The sequence below is a fragment of the Sorex fumeus genome, unplaced genomic scaffold, assembly GCF_029834395.1.
Source record: "Sorex fumeus unplaced genomic scaffold, SorFum_2.1 ptg000002l, whole genome shotgun sequence".
NCBI classification, from domain to species: Eukaryota; Metazoa; Chordata; class Mammalia; order Eulipotyphla; family Soricidae; genus Sorex; species Sorex fumeus.
In genome coordinates, this window is record NW_026606059.1 from 10,541,575 (window position 1) to 10,562,683 (window position 21,109).

Here is a 21,109-nt window from a genome sequence, read left to right on the forward strand (position 1 = left end):
CTATACTCTCCCTCCAGGGCAAGAACATGGGCTTTGTGCTAGAAAACATAAATCATACACAAAGCTCCAGGAGCCCCAGTAAACAAGACCTAAGTTACCTTTAAGAAATGCATCAATACCCAGTGTAAATGTTTCATTAATTCAATCATACTTACTAGATGCCACAGTGCCTAGACTATTCTGAATGTTAGAGAGAAAAATATAGGCAAGAACCCCCCCCCCCACACACACACACAAACACACTTCCCAAGTACTGGTAGTAGAGGCGTGATATTAATTGTAGGGTAACATTGGTTTGTCCTTTCTGCCTTGCCACAGGGAGCTTAGGTTTATTGGGTTACTCCTCCCATTGCAGTGCTCCCATTCCTCTGTGTTTATTTGTAACCTCTTTCTTTGTGCTCTGCTTCCCCAACCAGCCAATCACCTTTATCTCCAAATCAGACTCTGTTAACTTATAACAGGGGCTGGAGAAATAGCACAGCGGTAAGGCGTTTGCCTTGCACGCAGCCAACATGGCCGACCTGAGTTCGATTCCTCCGCCCCTCTCGGAGAGCCCGGCAAGCTACCGAGAGTATCTCGCCCGCACGGCAGAGCCTGGCAAGCTACCCATGATGTATTCGACATGCCAAACACAGTAACAACAAAGTCTCCAATGGAGACGTTACGGGGCCCGCTCGAGCAAATCGATGATCAACGGGAGGGCCTTTACTTACTTTACTTTTAACTTATAAATATTGCTTTTCTCTTCTCCTTAAAAGTCCTTTGCATAGTTAATTTAGAGCAATGTCCTTTTTGTGTAGATACAAGAAGATAGCTAATGCTATGCTTTTGTAACATGGGAGTTAATTGGCTCCAAATGATAATTCATTCCTGGGCATCTGTTCTCTCGACTTAAGCCTCAGTTGCCCTTACTTCCTAGATTCCCCAAAGCAGGGTCCCAATGAGGGACTGGATGGACCCAGGGCAACCCAGGGTGAGCTACCCTGAAATCCAAATGGGCCAGGGCAAAGCGCCATAATACTTAACTGTAAGTTAAGATCATGATCATGAATAAATTCTGTCATGATCCAAAAAGTAACAACTAGAATAATAACCTGCCAGGGTTAGGAAAGATTAATCTTGCCTGAGCACTGTAGTCTGAGGTCTATAGCGAGATGTCCCCAGGAGAGTCACCCTACAAGCTTAAAGTATCTCTTACTGTGTCTATATTAACTAATAACTAATTTTAGGAAGTGGAATTAAGATGTTAATTAAGATGTTACTCAAGTTATTGGACTAAGGAAAGGAGAAAAACCCCTAAGTGGCATTTTGCCCTTGAGCCTGATCCCCTGGCTGAAGGTGACCAGGAAGGTCTTTGATATGTTGACTGTGCTAGGGACCTAGGGGTGTGGTGGCTACCCCCAATGCGGGGAGTTAGTGAGAGACTAGGGAGAGACAAAGGCTTCGAGTCGGAGCACAGAGAAATGAGCGAGGGAGACAGGTGGAGACTGGAAATGAGGGGCTGAGAGAGATTGGAACAGGCTTGTGGGGAGAATGAAATAAAGGGAAACTGATCCCTAACCAGCCTGGCTCTCGTGTCCTCCTTCATCCACCCATGCCATTGGCCGTCCTGGTTGGGAAAGTGGCTGAGACCACAGAACACAGGCAGCGAGAGAGCTGCAGGGTTCCTAGTTGTTTCGTGATGACACAACTAACCAAGAAGCAAGTCGTTTAGTTAGCGTTGGTGATACAGAAAACAAGTCAAGGTGCCACATTAGATACGCCATTGCCTTAACAGCAGCTGTGGTGGCCAGGATTCTGGTTCAAAGCCTCCACACCACCCATGGTTCCGGAGCACTAACTGCAGGTCACTCCTAGGCACTGAACCAGAATATAGCCCCTGAACAAAAAATTAAAGTCAAAACAAAACAAAATAATGAGTGGAAAGTAGCCTGATGCAAGTTCTGGGACCCATAAGTCAGAGAATTAGAGCTTCTAATCAGAAAAAAACTTTCATATGGAGACTAATACCGCTAATAAAAAGGAAGGAAGCAATTCTGCACCTTCCTCATGAACTGAATGAATAATGGTTCATTTGATCACACTTGACTTCCCGTTAATCGTCGATTTGCTCGAGCGGGCTCCAGTAACGTCTCCATTTGTCTCTGTCAAGTGCTAGTGTAGCCCAATGGCGTCTGTTCGCTCTAAGAACATGAAGAGCCTCAAACCGATCGTTCATGATCTTGATGAAGAAGTCTGACCATCTGGTAGGTAGGCGGTCATGCGGTCTTTTGACATCCTGTGGAATCCAGTCAGTAACAGCTCTAGTCCGGCGGTCGTCTCTAAATCTCATTACATAACCAGCCCATCTGATTTTTGACACCTTGGCAAACGAGACAGCGTCCCTGATTCTTGATCGTCGACGGGAACTCTGGATTCTTTCTCTCATTTGAGTGAAACGTGATATTCCAAGCATAGCTCTTTCAATTCCTCTCTGGGAGACCTGAATAGTGTTCTCACCCTGTTTGCGTAGGGCCCAGGTCTCTGAGGCATATGTTAATACTGGAAGAACAATGGAATCAAAGAGATGTGCCCGGAGCCGGAGGTTCTTCGTCCTCTTAGCTATTTCTTCGATGCTCTTGAAGGCGTTCCAAGCCACTCTCTTCCTCCTGCGCAGCTCGGGTGCCAGGTCATTTGTCATGTTGACTTCTTGACCTAGGTACACATAGCTGTTGCATTCGGAGATGATCGTTCCATTGAGAGCGAATGGGGTGTCAGGAATGAGGCTGTTTCTCATAAACATTGTCTTCGTAAGATTCATCTGTAGTCCGACCTTTCCACACTCACGGTCGAAGTCGGTCAGCATTTGTGCCGCTTGGCTGATGTTTGGTGTTATTAAAACAATGTCATCAGCAAAGCGGAGGTGGTGTAGTTGCCGACCATCTATCTTCACTCCCATTCCTTCCCATTCCAGTCGTCGCATGATGTTCTCGCGGGTGGCACTGAAGAGTTTCGGTGAAATGGTATCACCCTGCTGAACCCCTCTCTTGACATCATCGATCACTTCTTTGTAGAATGGTGAGATCCTGGTGGTGAATCTGCAATACAGCTCACAGAGGATCTTGATGTATTGGGCTTGAATGACCTGATTGGCTAGGGCTTCAATGACCGCTTCCGTCTCAACAGAATCAAAGGCCTTCTTTAAATCAATGAACGTTACACAGAGCGGCATCTTGAACTCCTGAGAAACCTCAATGAGCTTGGTTATCATGTGGATATGGTCGATGGTGCTGAATCCTTTGCGGAACCCTGCTTGCTCGCATGGTTGTCCTTCATCTAGTGTTCTGCCAGTCCGATTTAGGATGACTCGAGTGAACAACTTGTAGATGACAGACAATAGGCAGATTGGGCGATAGTTGCCAATGTCATGGATGTCTCCCTTCTTGAACAGTAGTACGGTCCTGCTGGTTTTCCATTGGGACGGAACCTTGCATTCAGACAGGTAGCGAGTGAAGAGCCGAGCCAGTGTATTGATGAGTACTGACGGCAGGTTCTTCAGGTGTTCAGGTCTGACCTTGTCTGGGCCGGGTACTATTTGTTTCTTTACTGATGAAATGGCGTGTTAATAATGTTTAGCTGAATAATGGTTAGCTTTTTTAAAAATCTCATATAGACATCTTTTTTATTCATTTATTTAAGCTTTCTTGGGCAGAGCCTGGCAAGCTCCCCATGGCATATCTGATATGCCAAAACCAATAATTACAATAGGTCTCATTCCCCTGACCCTGAAATAGCCTCCAATCATTGGGAAAGATGAGTAAGGAGAGACTGCTAAAATCTCAGGGATGAGACGAATAGACTTTATTGGCGCCCGCTGGAGTAAATCAACAAACAACGGGATGACAGTGATACAGTGATATAGCTCTCAGAAACTTTCACCCCATTCTTTCCACAACAGTCAGAAAAACACTTTTATTTCCTCACTCCCCGCTTCCTTCTCTCATATAACCATTTTCAACATTTTTTGAAGCATGCTGTAACATTGCCTCTGAATTCGTTTCGTTCTTCCTTAACCGTTTACTTCAGGACGTATTTCCCAGACTCCTCATCATGCCGGTGACTCTCTAACTTAATTCCCCAAAAACATGGCCGGTCGGGTTAGACAGAAGACTTCACCTCACAGCACAGACGCTAGCCAGGCCCTGGCCTCTGCCCCAGCACTGACCGCCAAAAGCATGAGGGGTTGGGGCTTACACAGAGGTGCGGTCTCAATCAATAGGGGGAAAGTTCTTTCCCTCGGGGAAAGCCGCTTCTAGGGCAGATACTCTCTTCATTCCCCAAACTCATTTTAAATGCCTCTTTTTTTCAGGACGGCGTGGACTCTGTCGGCAGCACCGCACATTGTTACTACAAACTTAATTTTGTCTGTGGCCAACAAAAAGCCCCAAGTTAACTCTCAAGGAAATAACCCACATCCTGGACTTGTGCAACTGAATTCTTTTCTTAAGTGCAGAAATTGAGTTATTCCTGTAAAAACTGTAACTTGTTAGTTTTGGCTCCAAAGATATCTCAAGTGGATGTAATGTTGTCACTAACACTCAAAATCTAAAATTGGACAATGTCAGCAGACACCAACCAGGGCTGTTTTTCCCACCCCTCCCTTGTAATCCTGTAATGGTCAAGAACTGTAAGCATCTAGAATACCTCTCTCTCACCTCTCTCTCTCTCCCTCTCTCTCTCTCTCTCTCTCTCTCTCTCTCTCTCAATAGTCACCAAGTCCTATTCCCCAAACTCATTTTAAATGCCTCTTTTTTTCAGCTGGAACCCATTGCAATCACCCTACCAGTTCTCATTACTGCTTATGTATAGCATCATATAACCAAATAATACCCCCCCAAGTGGGACATGCTATTAAATTCCCTTTACTCAGCCCAAGGAAGGAAGGAAGGAAGGAAGGAAGGAATAAAAGGAGGAAGGGAGGGAGGGAGGGAGGGAGGGAGGGAGGGAGGGAGAGAGAAGTCCATTGAATAGTAAACATTAAAAAAAATGAAAGTATTTTAAACTTGAAAACAGTAACCATTTTACAAATCATCCAATTCTGCTAAATTTTAGCGTTGTTGACTTCTGTGTTTAATTGTCTATGGTCAGAAAAAGGGCTCTGGCACACAGGAGGTCTCTGACCTGGAGAGACAGCCTCGAGGACATCACTGTAGTGACCTTGAACATCAGATGCACGGGACCAAGGCAACCCACGATCAGACATGAGGCTCAACCTCAAGCAGTGGTGCTATTTGTGGAGTTATTTGTGGATCTGGATCAACTATTTGTGGAGTTATTTGTGGATCTGGATCAAGGTGTCCAGATAGTGACAGGGATGGACCCAGGTTCCACCACAAGCATGGAAAATTCCTTACTTCCTGTACTATATCTCTAGCTCCCACTGGTATCATTCTGTGAGGGCAAATTTTAAGGGAATCGTCCTTATTTAAGATATTAGGAAATATCAACTAGTTTAACACTTTGCCTCATGCGGGAAATATAAACAGAAATAAGTATGTGAGGAGAAACTGTTCTTCCTATGTTGACAAAAGTCTAGTCCAGAAGACAAAGAGAATTGTTTTTTAAGTATGAGAACTTCAATCATTATTCTCCTCCTTCTCTTCCTCCTCTTCCTCACCATTTTAACTCAGTAAAGGGTATGATATGTAGCAACACAACTAAAAAGTTAAACTACCTTTTAAAAATCTCATTCACCGGGCTGGAGCGATAGCACAGTGGGTAGGGCATTTGCTTTGCACGCGGTCGACCCAGGTTCTACTTCCAGCATCCCATATGGTCCCCCGAGCACCAACAGGAGTAATTCCTGAGTGCATGAGCCAGGAGCAACCACTCTGCAAACCAGGTATGTCCCAAAAAGCAAAAAACAAAATTACATTCACCAGAGTCACAGAGATAAGTAGACTGGGTAATACTGTTGCCTTACATGCAGACACCAACTGTTTTGAACCCCAATATGGTCCCCTGAGCACACCAGGAGTGATCTCTCAAAACAGATCCAGGAATCAGCCCTGAGCACCATCAGCTGTAGCCCCCAAACAAACGATATACTTTTTAATCTTAAAAATGCCCTCCGGGATTTTGTTTTATTCAACGGGAGGGCCTTTACCTTTTACCTTTTATATATTTTATTTTATATGTTTAATTTTCAATTTTTTTTAGGCAAAAGGGCTCAAACCCAGGACTTCGCATGCGCGCGCGCGCACACACACACACACACACACACACACACACACACACATCAAGTACTTTATTGCCGAGCTACATGCCTGAACATGCAGGGATTTAAAAGAAAATGTTTTAGTCTTTCACCTCTGAATATACATCACCAAGTTAAAAAGACCACAAAGACCGTTGTTTGCGGCAAAGGTCATTCATCAACTTTTCAACAGAGTACCACAAAATACAGTCCCCCATTGTAGTTTATTTTTCTCCTTCACACGAATCATCACCTCACATCCTATTTGTTTATTCTATTTCTTCGAACTATAATATAAACTCCACAAAAGCAGAGATTGTTATCTGTATGCTTTACTGCTGAGTCACCAATTTTTAGTGCCTGAGTCACAGATGGTGCTGGATACTGTTGTGGAAAATAAACAAAGGGAGAAACTGAGGCACACTAAAATTAAGTGCTTTGCATGTAGCCAGTAAGTGACTCAAACAGTTATAGAATCCAGGATTTCCAAACTCTTGTTCTGGCCTCTTTGCTGTTTTCCAAGCTCTCTTCTTGATGAACCTTTCCAATTAGCATCTGTGAGAATGAGTGTTTTTGAGCTGTATAAGTAATCCATTACCATTGGAGGGGTTCAGAAACCTCTTAGTCAAATTGTTTCTAGAATTCACATTACAAAAGAGAAGAAAGAATTTTTTTTCAAAATTCTATAACATTGGAGGTTCTATGAGGAAAACTGCTTGTTTGTGAACAGCTAAACCATAATGTCATTAAACTGATTATGTCATATAATCTCTTTAAAGGCTGACCAGGAGAAATCTATCATTTCAAATCAATTTAATTCTTGAAAGGGGCTGAGTCATATCTCTAAGGATTTTGAGACTAAGAAAAGAGATATTAAAATTTAGCATTTTGGGCTAGAGAAATCATACGGGGGTTAAACCAGGAATAATGCCTGAGCACTACCATGACCCCGAACCCCCTTCTCCCCACCCTTGGAACCCCCCAACCAAACTTAGAATCCTAACAAACAGTAGAAGGAGAAAATAAAGGGTAGAGGTAGACATAAAAAGACAAAGAAATGATTATCAAGACTCTGGGGAGTTTACCCATGAGGAAACACATTTTACATTGTTTCCTACTAACAACTATTAATGAAACATGAAGAATAAAACATGCGGGGCTGGAGCGATAGCACAAGGGGTAGATCGTTTGCCTTGAACATGGCTGACCTGGGTTGGAGCGCAGGCATCCCATTAGGTCCGCCTAGCACCACCAGGGGTAATTCCTGAGTGCAGACCCAGGAGGGACCCAGGAGCATCGCTGGGTGTGACCCAAAGAGAAAACAAACAAAGAAGAAGAAAACACAGGTGCAAGATTTGAACTGCCACAAGACCAGACCAGGAGGCCAGGATAGTATCTGAACAGTTATTCCTACAAAATTGAAAGATTAAGTCGAAAGTAACCTAAAAAACAGTGCACCCAATTAGGAGAATCTCATGGAGGGGAGAGAGAAGAGAGAAGAGAGAAGAGAGAGATTACCTTTGCTTGGAGGATGGAGGATGAAGTCCTGGGTGGAGATAACTCAAGAAAATAGCACATTTCACCCCTGCCCTCTTGGGCATCCTCTCTGTCTTCGGCTGTTTTCTCCACCCCACAGTCTTCTTTGGGGGGAACCAAACGGTACCTCGTTTTTCCTTTCTGGGCGGGGTGAATTCCAGGAGGGGGCAGGGGCAGGGGTTGGGCGGAGGGAGCAGCATCCAAGGGATGGGGTGGGAGGGGGGCGGTAATCAGGCAGGAAAGGGGGCAGCAGGGAGGGGTCTCAGCATCCCAGCTATGGACAGAGCGGCGGCTGCTGGGGGGCCCTGGTTTCCCTCCCACCAAGTGCGGAGTTAAGACCCCAAACACGTGGCCTAGCGCTACCCCTGCGTGGAGCCGGGTTGTCGGGGAGAAGGAGGGAAGCAAGACGACGACATCCTGCGGCACACAGTGACCATCACCGCCCAGAGTCTGGACGGCCCAGCCCAAGGCAGCGGGCGCGCCCCGCTGGGTGAGCGGGTTTCTTTCAGCAGCCCTCCAAGCTAGGCAGGACTCAGTTATCTGTAGGGAGTAGCACCGCAGTGCCTCTGAGTCTTAAGTACTCTTTGCAGAATGAAAGGGAAGAACGGGGAAGGGATTATTGTCAAATAGGTTAAGTGAGCATTCAGGTGGTGGTGTGCGTATCTTCCTCAACGCCCCCTTCCCAGAAATGAGGATGTTGGAGCCGCTCCGATGGTGGGGTCAGAGCCTAGGATGGGATAGGGGTCATTTTACACCCACCACACTGGGCTTTTTGCAACCTTCTCTCATTTTGGACTGTAGCACTGTAGTACTGTCCTCCTGTTGTTCATCAATTTACTCCAGCGGCCCAGTAACATCTCCATTGTGAGACTTGTTGTTACTGTGTTTGGCATATCAAATCCCTCACGTGTATCTTGCCAGGCTTTTCCGTGTGGGCGAGATACTCTCGGTAGCTTATGGGGCTCTCTTTTGGACTGAGAATAAAAAATATCAGACAAAGCCTTAATATTCAAATTAAATAAAGGCACTCAAAAATAGAAATAGCAATAAATTTAATAACCCCATAAAAAAGGAGAAAGAATGCACTATATCGATATATGTAAAATAGTCATATGATTATATTAATAAATGCAAAGCATTTGACAGATACAACACCCATTGGTGATAAAAAAAATTCAATAAAAGGGGGATATAAGAAAGTTTCTATATAAAATTAAAAACATTTGGCACAAACCCACAGCTAATATCTTACTAAGTGATAAAAATACTGAAATCCTTCTCTCCAGATCAGGCACAAGACAATGCTGCCCGCTCTTACTCCCACCATTCAATATAGGATTAGGGGTACCAGCCACAGAAATTAGGCAATAATGAATTATTACGGGCATTCAGATTGGAAAAGTAGAAGTCGAGTTGCCACTATTGCAGGTGACATGATATTATACTTAGAAAACCTTAAAGCTACAAAAAAAAAAACCACAACCACTAGAAATACAGGCATAGTAATATAATAGGTTACAAGATCAACACACAGAAATCTATGGCATTCCTACATATGCAAACAAGAAATAGGAGAAAAACATCCGCTCCTGTTTATCACAGACCCCAGGTGTGAGGAAGTCGTGACCTATGGAGTCTAGTGCTAGACCATGTTTTCTTCCTCAGAAATTGTAACTGACCATGTTTTCTTTCCTATAACTGATCCTGTTTTCTTTTCTGGATATTGTAACCGATTGCTTCTAAACAGAGGAAAACAATGCAAGCTTTGATACATGCTCATCCTCTATTTCCATTTCCTTGTTTTGATTCTTCCTACTCTGTTGAATTTCACTGGACATAGTTACAATAAAACAGAAAATAAAAGGAGGTTGAGAAAGCCGCTCTTGGTCACAAAATCTGAGCGAGTCCCGTAACTCTTAGTGAAAAATGATTTCTCTCCATTCCTTATCTCAGTGCCTAAGACTGCCTAACTGAACGTTAGTTAGTACAACAGAGCTTGGGGCTGGAGAGAGAGTACAGTAGCAGAGCATTTGCCTTCCACATTGTTGACCCTGGTACAATCCTCTGCACCCCATATAGGCCCCCAAGCCCTGCCAGGATTGATCCCTAAGTACAGAGCACAGAGTAAGCTTTGAGCACACCGGGATGTATTCCAAAACACACATAACACACACACACACACACACACACACACACAGATGAAAGACATATAACAAAAAAAATATCACTGCAAAAAGAAGTAAGATGTAAGAAAATGGAAACATATACTCTGTTCATGATTTGGAAGTGCTGATATTGTGAAAATGACAATCCTACCCAAAGCAATACACAAATCCAATGTAGTTCCTAGAAAAATACCCAGAACGTTTTGGGGCGGGGGGGGGGGGACACCCTGCAGTCTCCAGGGCCTACACCTGGTTCTGCACTCAAGAAGCACTTCTGGCAAGCTTGGGGGACCATGTATGCTGTGTGCAAGGCAAGTGTCCTACCTACATTACTATCACTCCTATATATCACTACACATATTTTTAAAGATATAGACAAATGTTGCTTAATTTATATGGAATAATGAAATCCTATAAATAGTCAAAGAAATCCTGGGTAGGGCGGAAGGTTTTTCTTTACCCAACATTAGAATGTACTATAAAGCTATAGTAACTAAGACAGTATGGTATTAGAATAAGGACAGTCTCTCAGACCAATGGAATTGAATTGGGAACCCAGAGACAGCACCTGTCTCACAAAGGACACTTAAGTGTATCAAGTGAAGTAACAAAATCCTCTTCAATAAATGGTGTTGGGAAAACTGTCCAGTCACATGTGAAAAAAATAACTCAGACCCCTATCTCACATCATGTTCAAAAGCAAGTTCAAAATGACTAAAGACCTTGATATCAGACCTATACCGATAAATTATATTGAGGAAAACATAGGCAGAAATCTTCATGCTATTGACTCTAGAGAAGGCCATTGGCCAAGTAAATATAAGCAAAGATAAACAAGGGAGATTACATCAAACTAAAAAGCTTTTACACTGCAAAGAAAATGACCAGAATAAAAAGATACATCATATATTGGTGAGACTATCTGCCCTCTACTTATGTAACAATGTATCCAAAATATGTGTGTTTATATATACAAACACATATATATGTGTATATATATTATATATATAAAGCACCTGTAAAATTTAACAAGAAAAAAATTAACCAATCTCATTAAAAATGGGAAGTGATGAACAGGAACTTCCTCAAAGAAGACACACATATGAACAGTAAGTATATTAAAAATTTGCTCTTTATCACTTATCAGTGAAACACAAAATAATTAGCTATTACTTCATGCCAGTAAGACTGGCACAAAAAGAACCAAAAAAACCAGTGTCATGGGGTGTAGGGGAAAAAGGAACTTTCATCCACTGCTGTAGGGAATGTTAATTAGTTCAATCTTTTGGGGAAAACAATATGGAAACTTCTCAGAAAAGACATCTGAGTTCCTATACCATTCTACTGTAGCACTATTCGCGATAGCCAGAATCTGGAAGCCACATGAGTGGCCAAGAATAGATGAGTGAATAAATGAAGCAATGGTACATATACAGAAGACAAAATCATGCAATTTGCTGCCACATGAATGGAAATGGTAGGTTACAGACTGTGTGGATTCAGTCAGGAGAGGGACAGACAGAATGATCTTTCTCAGTGTGAAAGAAAGGAGCATAATAAGGGAATAACAAATGGTCAAGGGCAACAGAGCCTGAAAACTGGTCTGCAGAACTGAGCTCGCATGGCACGAAAATTGCGATGAGAGGGTGTTTCATGAAGTGATCCTAAGTCAGTGGTGGAGAGAAGGGGCACTCAGTGATGGTGAAGGGTTGAAATACTGTACATGAAACTCTGTCAGTCAACAAAAAAGTAACTCACAGTGACTTAATTTCTTTTTAATTTAAGAGAGGAAATGAACAGTCACTTCTGTGAAGAAGAAAGTCAGTAGTCATGAGTAAGTGTTCACTGGCACTTATTATCTAAACACCAAATTATGACAACATGAGATATCTCACACCAGTGAGAAAAGCGCATACCAAAAGTCTAAAAACAACTGGTGATGATAGAGATGTGGTGAAAAAGGAACCTTCATTCAATGTTGGGAAATTTTTTTGTATTCAGTACATATAGAAAAACAGTATGGAGACTCCTCAGAAACCAAGAATAACTCCTATATGTTCAGCAATTCCATTATTGATATCTGTCTCAAAGACACAAAAACATTCATTTGAAAATACATATATGCACACCAATATTCACTGCAATAACAAGGGTATGGAAACAACCCAGTTATCCAATGATTGATAAATAGATAATGAAACTGTGGTAAATATACACAACAAAATGCTATGCAGCCACTAGAACTGATGAACTCTTATAATTCACTGCAACTTGGATGGAGCTGGGATATTCTATGTTAAGTGAAGTTGGAAGGATAGATATCTAATGTTTTCATTGACCTATGGAATACAGAGTAACATGAAGAGAGAATGGGAAGTAGCAAAGATAGGCAAATCCTTGGTCCAGTATTACAGAAATGAAAATAACAGGACATTAGAGAAATGGAGGGAAGAAGCAGGAAGTGGTCTGAGGGTAACATAACAGCAAGGACCAGGGCTTAAAAACATGTTGATGGAACAGAGCTGAGGTCTCTGCATATATCTAAACCACCAGAGCCAGCACTTCTTCAAGTATGGGGACCAAAGTACTATATTTAAAGTTAAAAAGTATCTGACAAGGAATGGGTCAGGGATAGGAGATAACTTGGGGTCGTTGGTGAATGGATGTGGACAGTGATACTTGGAAAAATCTATCCCTGAAACTCTATCATCAACAAATGTGTAAATCATAGTGCCTAAATAAGAATAAAATAATCCATCTATTATATTATTGAGTTTTCTTCCCTGCCCCAAGCGGATCTCCAGCAGCTGAAGACCTCCAGAACCAGCCACCACCATGCTGAGACCACTCTCCATACACATGAAGGTACCGACAGAGGAACAAAGGCATGCAGGTCCCAGGGCTGAGATCTCCAAGCCTGCTCGGATCGAGGCTGAGCATCCTCCACCCAGATCCTCCATCTTCCAGTAGGCAGGGGTCACACCCACCAACTGGCCCCCTGGTGCCGTGCAATCCATCAACGGCCAAGACCCAGAGACTATAAAACCCAGCTCCTGAAAGCATGCGGCCACATTCGCAGCTGTGCGACATCTTATTATCTCATTCTTACTTTGGACAGCCTGGCAGGCTACCGAATGTAACCTGCCCACACGGCAGAGTCTGGCAAACTCCCCGTGGCGTACCCAATATGCCAAATACCAGTGACAATGATGGTCTCATTCTCCTAACCCTGAAAGAGCCTTGAATATGGCACTTCTTAAAATCTCAGGGCTAGGGTGAAGGAGACATTACTGGTGCCTGCTCAAGGCAATCAACGAACAACAGGATGATCGTGATCGTGATTTATGTTAAAAAAATAAATGCAGTAATATATTCATGTGCATATTTCCTAACTATATAGTTATAGATATCCTAACTATATATATAGTTAGGAAATATGACTATATATGACTATGGCTGTATATAACTATCTACAGATTATTTGATAGATTTGTTTTTAACTATCCATGGACAAAGTAAAGATTTAATCATGGTTATAGGTAAAGGTAAGGTAAGGGCCCTCCCGTTGTTCGTCGATTTGCTCGAGCGGGCCCAGTAACGTCTCCATTGGAGACTTTGTTGTTACTGTGTCTGGCATATCGAATACGTCACGGGGAGCTTGCCAGGCTCTGCCGTGCGGACGAGACACTCTCGGTAGCTTGCCGGGCTCTCCTAGAGGGGCGGAGGAATCGAACTCGGGTCAGCCATGTTGGCTGCGTGCAAGGGAAACGCCCTACCGCTGTGCTATCGGAATATAATGTAAATTCTATCCAAGTTACAGAAATAACTAGAATTTGAGAAGGGAAAGAGAGTTAATGTAGATTATAGTTGCTAATATTGTTATCTATCCCACAGAGTGGAAGTAAAGTGAGACTGGGGTTTAATGAAACAGGTATAACACTAGTAAGATTAAAATAACCTTGAAGAAAGAAAACACTAATAATGGCTTTGCAAGAAAGGACTAACTAGGATGGACAGAATCAAGGGGAAAAAAGATGAGTTAAAACTAATTGGAGGCGAAGAAGGATAGAAGAGGAGATAGTTGCTGTTGTGGCTGAGGTGGTGGTTCAAAGGGCTGGGTTACATGTTTTCATGCCCCTGCATCTAATTCCCAGTACTGCATGGTCCTTTGAACGATGCTGGGCAAAACCAAGACTCCCTGCAATAAAAGATCCTTGCTTTTTTGTCCAAGCTTGTGGTAGTGTTTGGTTTTCCTAATACATTGCAATATTCCTTTAATTAAAAAACTCCAGGCTAGAGAGGCAGGTCAAAGGGCTAATGCCTATGCTTTGCACGGGGGTGCTCTGGGTTCAATCCCCGGCACCACACGATCTCATGAGCACTGAGTGGCAGCACCACCTGGTTTGGCAAAAAACAAAAACCAAACAACCAGATTAAATCATCTACAGGAAATTGTTCCATGGCTCACTTGAATCCTGAATTCCTTTGCACTGAAACTCCTTTTAGAAAACCCTATAAGAAAAGTCCCAGTCCTTGTTTTTCTGTTTCTATAGCTGCGATTTCTGAAGTGACTGCTGCAGTGTGTGTGTGTGTGTGTGTGTGTGTGTGTGTGTGTGTGTGTGAAGGAATCACTTTGCAATTCTCTATTTGGACATGGATTACAGGCTGAAATCCATTAGGTACATTCAACGGAAATGAGGTGGGTGACGACGGTTGAGAATAGAGGGTATTTTTGTTGGGTTTTGTGACCTAAAGGCAAAACTAACAAACTGCGATGACTTACTTAGCTGGTTCCATAGGTTTCTGCACTGCTGGTGACAGCTTAGACGTGGACAAAAAGAAAACTGCCAAGTTCATGTCCCTTGCCTTCCTCCCAACCTCAAGATTTTTAACAGCTGGACTTTCCCGTTATTCTATCCAAGTTACATGTGAACACAAGCATCTGGGATCCATTCCTGTCAACTGTTGCTCTTTAAGGAGGATATTCTTTATTTAAAATACTAACCTCTTTAAAAAGACTACTTCAGAAGAAATGAATGTTCCCTCCTTCCCATTCGCTGCCAATAGTCCATTTCAAAGTTCAGCCTGTGTGAGGAAATTGAAAAGGGACCCCTCCGACCTCCCCGTGGGTTCCTCATTCCATATGTAAAATCTTCAGGGTCCAGGGTCAACATGGTCTCCAGGATCCTCCAACCCACTACAGATGAAGTCCTCAAGGTAGACAAAACCCAGGCTCCCAACTCCTGTCCAGGTGACAGTTTTCAGAAAATGGACCCAGACCTGAGCCTCTTGGTTTAGATTTGGACAAGAGGTCATGGCAGCACTGACATGAATGTTCCCCTGCCCAAGCATCAAGGACTGGGGGAAAGCCTTCTGGCACCTTCCAGCAACATCCCAGTAATTCACAAGATTCCTTATTCCTCACCTGGGTCAGGTTCTTTATCTCCACACTTATTTCGGAGATGAGGTTGTTCTGGAGGTCCAAGATCTTCAGCCCCGGCAGAGACCTCAGCCCTGCAGGCATCTTTGTCAACCTCTTTCCATTCAAGGTAACGATCCTGGTGTTCTTCCCTCCCTTCAAAGCTCTGAGCAGCAACTTCTCAGTCATAGGACCGAAGGGAAATCGGAAAAGGGAGCCGGTGACTTGGCCAACGTGGTCTTCAAAGTTCTATTTGTTGAATCGGCGTCATGGAAACAACACCGTTCTGAAATCTAGCGTGGTGAAGGTGGAGGCAGGAGAGTCTCATGTAAAAGTTAGGGAAGGGGAATAGTTCATTCTAGGCTTGGGGCAGGACGCGTGCACTACTAGCTGAGGACATCTACTACCACGAGAAGATGACCAATGACCAATGAGATCACAGCACGGCAACCCCTCCCCACCAACCTAGCTACAATGGGAAAGTTTGAGGGTCAGAAAGAATCATCTAGAATGTAACGAGAAATACATCAAAATACATTAACTCTGGCGATGGAGAGATTGTACAACAGGTGAGGGATTTGCCTTGCACACAGCTGACCTGGGTTCAATCCTGGGCATCCCATATGGTCCCCAGAGCACTGCCAGGAGTGATTCCTGAGTGCAGAACCAGGAGTAAGTGCAGAGAATTGTCAAGAGTGCCCCCACATCCCTCAAAAAAAAATAATAAATACAAGAGTTCATATAGGTATTTTTAAAAAAAAAAGAAACTCCTTGATTACAGTTAGGACTTTATTAGTCTGGAAATCTGTAAAGGAAAAAAAAATCAAGCTTTTTTTTTTTTTTGCTTTTCCATAAAGAACTGCAATTTACTGTATAAATTTTGTTTTCACAGAAAAAGTGAAGCTAACAGAAAAGAAAAATAGATTGAAGGGGAAAAAAACACCATTTTTAAAATCCTGATTTTCAAAATTTGTGGGAATGACAGAAGTTAGGAAAACATGTTAGAGAACATTTGGTGAAGTTTCTGAGTAAGAAATGCTAATCCACAAAGGTTACAGTACTGGATCTGCATATGGTCAACACTGGTTTGATCTTCGGCTCAACATATAGGCCCTTGTGCAAGGAGTAGATTCCTGAGCACAGAGTTAAGAGCAAGCCCTGGGCACTACTTGGTATGGCATAAACCACACCCTGAAAACAATTCTAACAAAATGATGTTAGCGTTGGAGAGCACAGCAGGTAAGATGCTTGCCTTGCAAGCAGTCGACCTGGTTTTGATCCTTGGCCCTGCATACTGTCTCCTGAGCACAGCCAGAAGTGAGCCTTGAATGCAGAGCCAGGAGTAAATTCTTGCACGTCCGGATCTGCCCCTCCATGCTCCCTGCAAAATAAATCATATTAATCATTCTGTAATCAACTTTGGTATCATTAAAATTGAGAGGCCTCATGGGCTGGGGAGATTAACTCAAGTGAGAAGGAACATTCCTAGAGTGCGGTGAGACCCTGATTTCCATTCCTGGCACTGTAAGTCTCCAAACTCAACACTCCTGAGCACAGGGAAGTTCTGACCCTATAAAAAAAATATTTTTCCTAACAGTTGCATACAATTCCATTGTATAGATGTACCATCATTTCTTTAACCAGGCATCTGTTCTCAGACACTTGGGTTGTCTCCAGATTCTGGCTATGTACAGAAGTTATTTCTGCTGTGTGCTTCTGCACCTCCAGGGCATAATCCCCGAGGGTATTGTTGGGTCATATGGAAGCTCAATTTCTACATTTTTTAAAAATTTTTATTAGTGAGACACCATGAGGTACAGTTTTAGATTTACAAATTTTGTGCTTGGGATTCAATTATACAATGATCAAATAGCCATCCCTCCACCAGTGCCCATTTCCCACCACCATGGATTCCAGTATCCCTCCTACCCCCCATTCCCCCATCCCACCTTGCCTCTGTGGCAGGGCATTCCCCTTTATTCTCTCTCTTCTTTTGGGTGTTGTGGTTTGCAAAAGAGTCAAGCCTGATTTTCAGGGAGAAATGTTGGATAATTTACTTTCCATTGATCTCTTTGCATATAAGGAAATGTTCAGAAAAAATGTCCTGGTACCCACATTCCAGAGCCATGCTTGTAGAAGCTCATGGTCACCAGGATTCCATCTGGAGAAGGCAGGATGGCAGCACCTACCCCATCTGGGACCTCCTGGTGATATAGGCTCTGTCTGGGGCCTGAAGCATTCTCCAGGAGCTGTGGGGCCCTCCAGTCAGTTTTCTTCTTTGTTGCTGTGTGCTGTAAGATGGTGCTGGGAGGCCTCTACATTTTTTTTTTTTTTGAGGAATGCCCATATTGTTTTCCTAAAAGGCTGGACCAGTTGGCATTCCCACTAGCAAGAAATTAATTAATTAATTAATTAAGCCCTTGATGTGTGTGTGTGTGTGTGTGTGTGTGTGTGTGTGTGTGTTTGGTGTGTCTGTTTTCTAATTTCATGATCACTCATTTCCTTTTAAGTAACTCTCTGCAGGGGTACTATCCCAACTGGCACCAAGCAGCAGAAAGCATCCTGGCAAAAGCTGCATGTAAAAAAAAAGATTCAGAGGCTTAAACAGAGTGCCATTAAGGAGCACGATCTCTAGTGCATATGTCTACAGATAGGAGTGGTGGGAGATGCGGTGAGACATTATATACAGAACTAGTCATGAAGGGCTTTCCTTAAACACCAGGGTAAGAAGGGTTGGACTTCACCTTCTAGGAATGGGCAGTCACTGTTTGCTAGGAAGACAGCGGTCATAGGTAAAAAGTAAAGGCCCTCCCGTTGATCGTCGATTTGCTCGAGCGGGCCCAGTAACGTCTCCATTGGAGACTTTGTTGTTACTGTGTCTAGCATATCGAATACTCTCAGTAGCTTGCCGGGCTCTCTGAGAGGGGCGGAGGAATCGAACTCAGGTCGGCCATGTTGGCCGCTTGTAAGGCGAACACCCTACCCGCTGTGCTATCACTCCCATATCTACGTTTATCTAGCAGTTCCCTTTAGCAGCAGGAAGCCTTGGAAGTAGGTAAAGAGTAAAGAGGGGGATAATAATGACAAAGCTTCAGTTACTATCCTAGGTGAGAACAAAAGGGGTCACAGAGGGGAAATGAGTGATAACGTGTATGCACGTGCCTAGAACCGGGCCTTAGCAGTCCATGGGATAAGATGGACCACAATTTAAGATGTGGAGAAATAAGAGTATATTTGTCAGGGTAGACCTAGAACACAGACCCAAGATTCTAAGAACCAGGGAAAAAGAAGTAGGAAAGGAGATGGGACATACTGTTTTGAAATGTTGAGATTTGAAGTACAGAGCACCTTCATTTGAAATGCAGTCTCCATGCTCAAATCAGATCTATGACCTATCGTCCGCTGTAGGCCTTCAGGGGTTTCATCCAAGGTCAACAGCCAGAGCTTTACCAGCAGGCAAAAACCAAAAACAATTCATCTATTTGGCAGAGAAAGTTTAAAATTGCCAGGCTTTTTGTTGTTTGTCATATCAGCCTGTGACCTCGACACAGGATAAGAATCCTAGGGCTGACACTCATGGAGTCAGAGCTATTGACTTAAGAAAACTTAAGCAAGTCCAAGCGGTTATCTCTCTCCTCATCAGTAAAATAACAAGAAAGAAAAACCAATCAGGTCCACTGAGATTGTGTGGGGAACAGCTAGCTAACAATTATAAAATATTTGGGAAGTATAAATTGCTACAAGAATGCTAAAATATAGCATGCTAGAATCTCAAGTATCTTAAAGCAAACCAATAATCAATTTTGAGAGGGCTTGTTTCACCTATTCACTTTATTTGTTTTTTTTTTCTTTTTGGGTCACACCTAGCACAGGATTATTACTGGCTTTGCACTCAGGAATTACTCCTGGCAGTGCTCAGGGGACCATATGGGATGCTGGGAATCGAACCCGGGTCAGCCGCGTGTAAGACAAACGCCCTACCCACTGTGCTATCGCTCCAGCCCCTTACCTATTCACTCTAAAACACATACACACCACACACACACACACACACACACACACACACACACACAACCAAAACCAAACAAAAACCAGGCTAATTCCTATTATAGTAGGGATCCTATGACAAAATAACGGATTAAAAAGTTCAAAAATTCATGAAAAGTTGTGGTTCATAAACAAAGGTCTTAGAGAGAGAAAAACCCAATGCCTTCATTTGGTTTGGTTAAGCAAGCTTATTAGGCAACAAGAATGTTTGGAGACCTGGGGTCAACCTCTTCAAGCATGAACTGACAGCTGCTGCTCTAGAAATCTACTGTAGGAATTCTCCCGTAATAAAGAATATTGGGTTTCTCTCCATTTATTTTCTTTTTAAATATGGAAATGAAAGGTCTGGCTTGCTTTGGGTTCTCGGAAGCCTGCATGCCAGACTCAGCCGGGCCACTTGCTAGCTGCGTGGTTTTGCAAACTATTCATTTTCAGCTGCTCCAAGTCCTCATTTCCATTATCTGTAAAATAGGGATGAAAATACCAACAGCTCATATCTTCTGTGAGGGCAAACAAAAAGCATTTAGCACTTTGCCTGGCAAATGGCAGTCGCTGAGTAAAAATTAAAAAAAAAAAAGTACATTGGGTCAAAGAGATCGTATAGGAGCAAGGCACATAACTTTGCACGGACTGGGCCCTGATCCCCAAAACCTCATAGTCCCCTTCTCGGCGCTTCAGGGTTCAGCAAAAGCACAGGCCTGGGTAACTCCCGCCACGCCCTCGGCCCTTGCGTTAGGCAGTTGTCTGAGAAGTGCCAGCAGGGGCCCCCTCATCCCCTGACCAGAGTTTGGGCAATCTTGCCAACAAAAAGGCACCACCTCTCAAGGATATTTTAACTGAGACAGCCCCCTTTTTATTAACCAAGCTCACGTGTGCAAGCATCGTTCTGGGGATGGCCAAGGTGACAGCATCTGCTCACTGTGCCATGGCCTGCCCTGTGTCCCTCTCTCCTCTGCCCCTTACTGCTGAGGAACCCGAGGGCTCCCAACGGGCGCCAGGAGCATCTCAGATGCCGTCTGCAGAGAAACGGGTTGATTCTGAGGGTCTCGGAAGTTAGTGGCTCAGACTTCCCGACAGGAAGGAAGCAGTTTGTGAGAAATCAGAGTCACGGCTCTCTTTGTCGTTGGGTCAAGGCAAAGGGCATGGGCACGCCCGGGATGGCACTCAGGTTCCCCCAACATGTGACGCATGTGCAGGACACCCTGGCTTATTTATTTTATTTTTTATTTATTTTTTAAAAAATTTTATTAGTGAAACACCATGAGGTACAGTTGTAGACTTACAAATTTTTGTGCTTGGATTTCAGTTATACAATGATCGAATACCCATCCCTCCACCAGTGCTCATTTTTTATTTTTTGAATTTTATCTGGGGAGGTTGCAACTGGCAGTGTTCAAGGCTTCCTCCTAGCTGTGTGCTCAGGGATTTGTACTTACCATAAATTACATAGCACACATTTCACTGTTCATATCCTTGTTTCTCCTATCAAAAGTGGGTGATTGTCCAACCGGGGTAAAGCACAGCGGGTATAGCACTTTGTCTTGCGCATAACTCCACGTGGGTTCAACCCCCGTCAGCTCCACATGGGTTCAATCCCCGTCACCCCACAGACCCCCCTAAAGCAGGCAGCAGCAGAGACCCGAGTGCACAAAACAAGGGTCATTGAAATAAATAAGAAAAATAAAGATAGAAGCTGGAGAGAAAGTG

At 43.5% G+C, this 21,109-nt stretch overlaps 1 protein-coding gene across 1 annotated transcript in view; it reads right to left on the bottom strand.

Moving 5' to 3' along the window:
- Positions 1–15,544, bottom strand: part of LRRC69 (leucine rich repeat containing 69) — a 99,861-nt gene extending 84,317 nt beyond the window's left edge. Inside the window, exon 1 of the mRNA XM_056113275.1 lies at positions 15,362–15,544. Within this exon, the coding sequence (XP_055969250.1) occupies positions 15,362–15,544 (183 nt within the window). The remainder of the gene's footprint in view (positions 1–15,361) is intronic.
- Between the last annotated feature and the right edge of the window lie 5,565 nt (positions 15,545–21,109).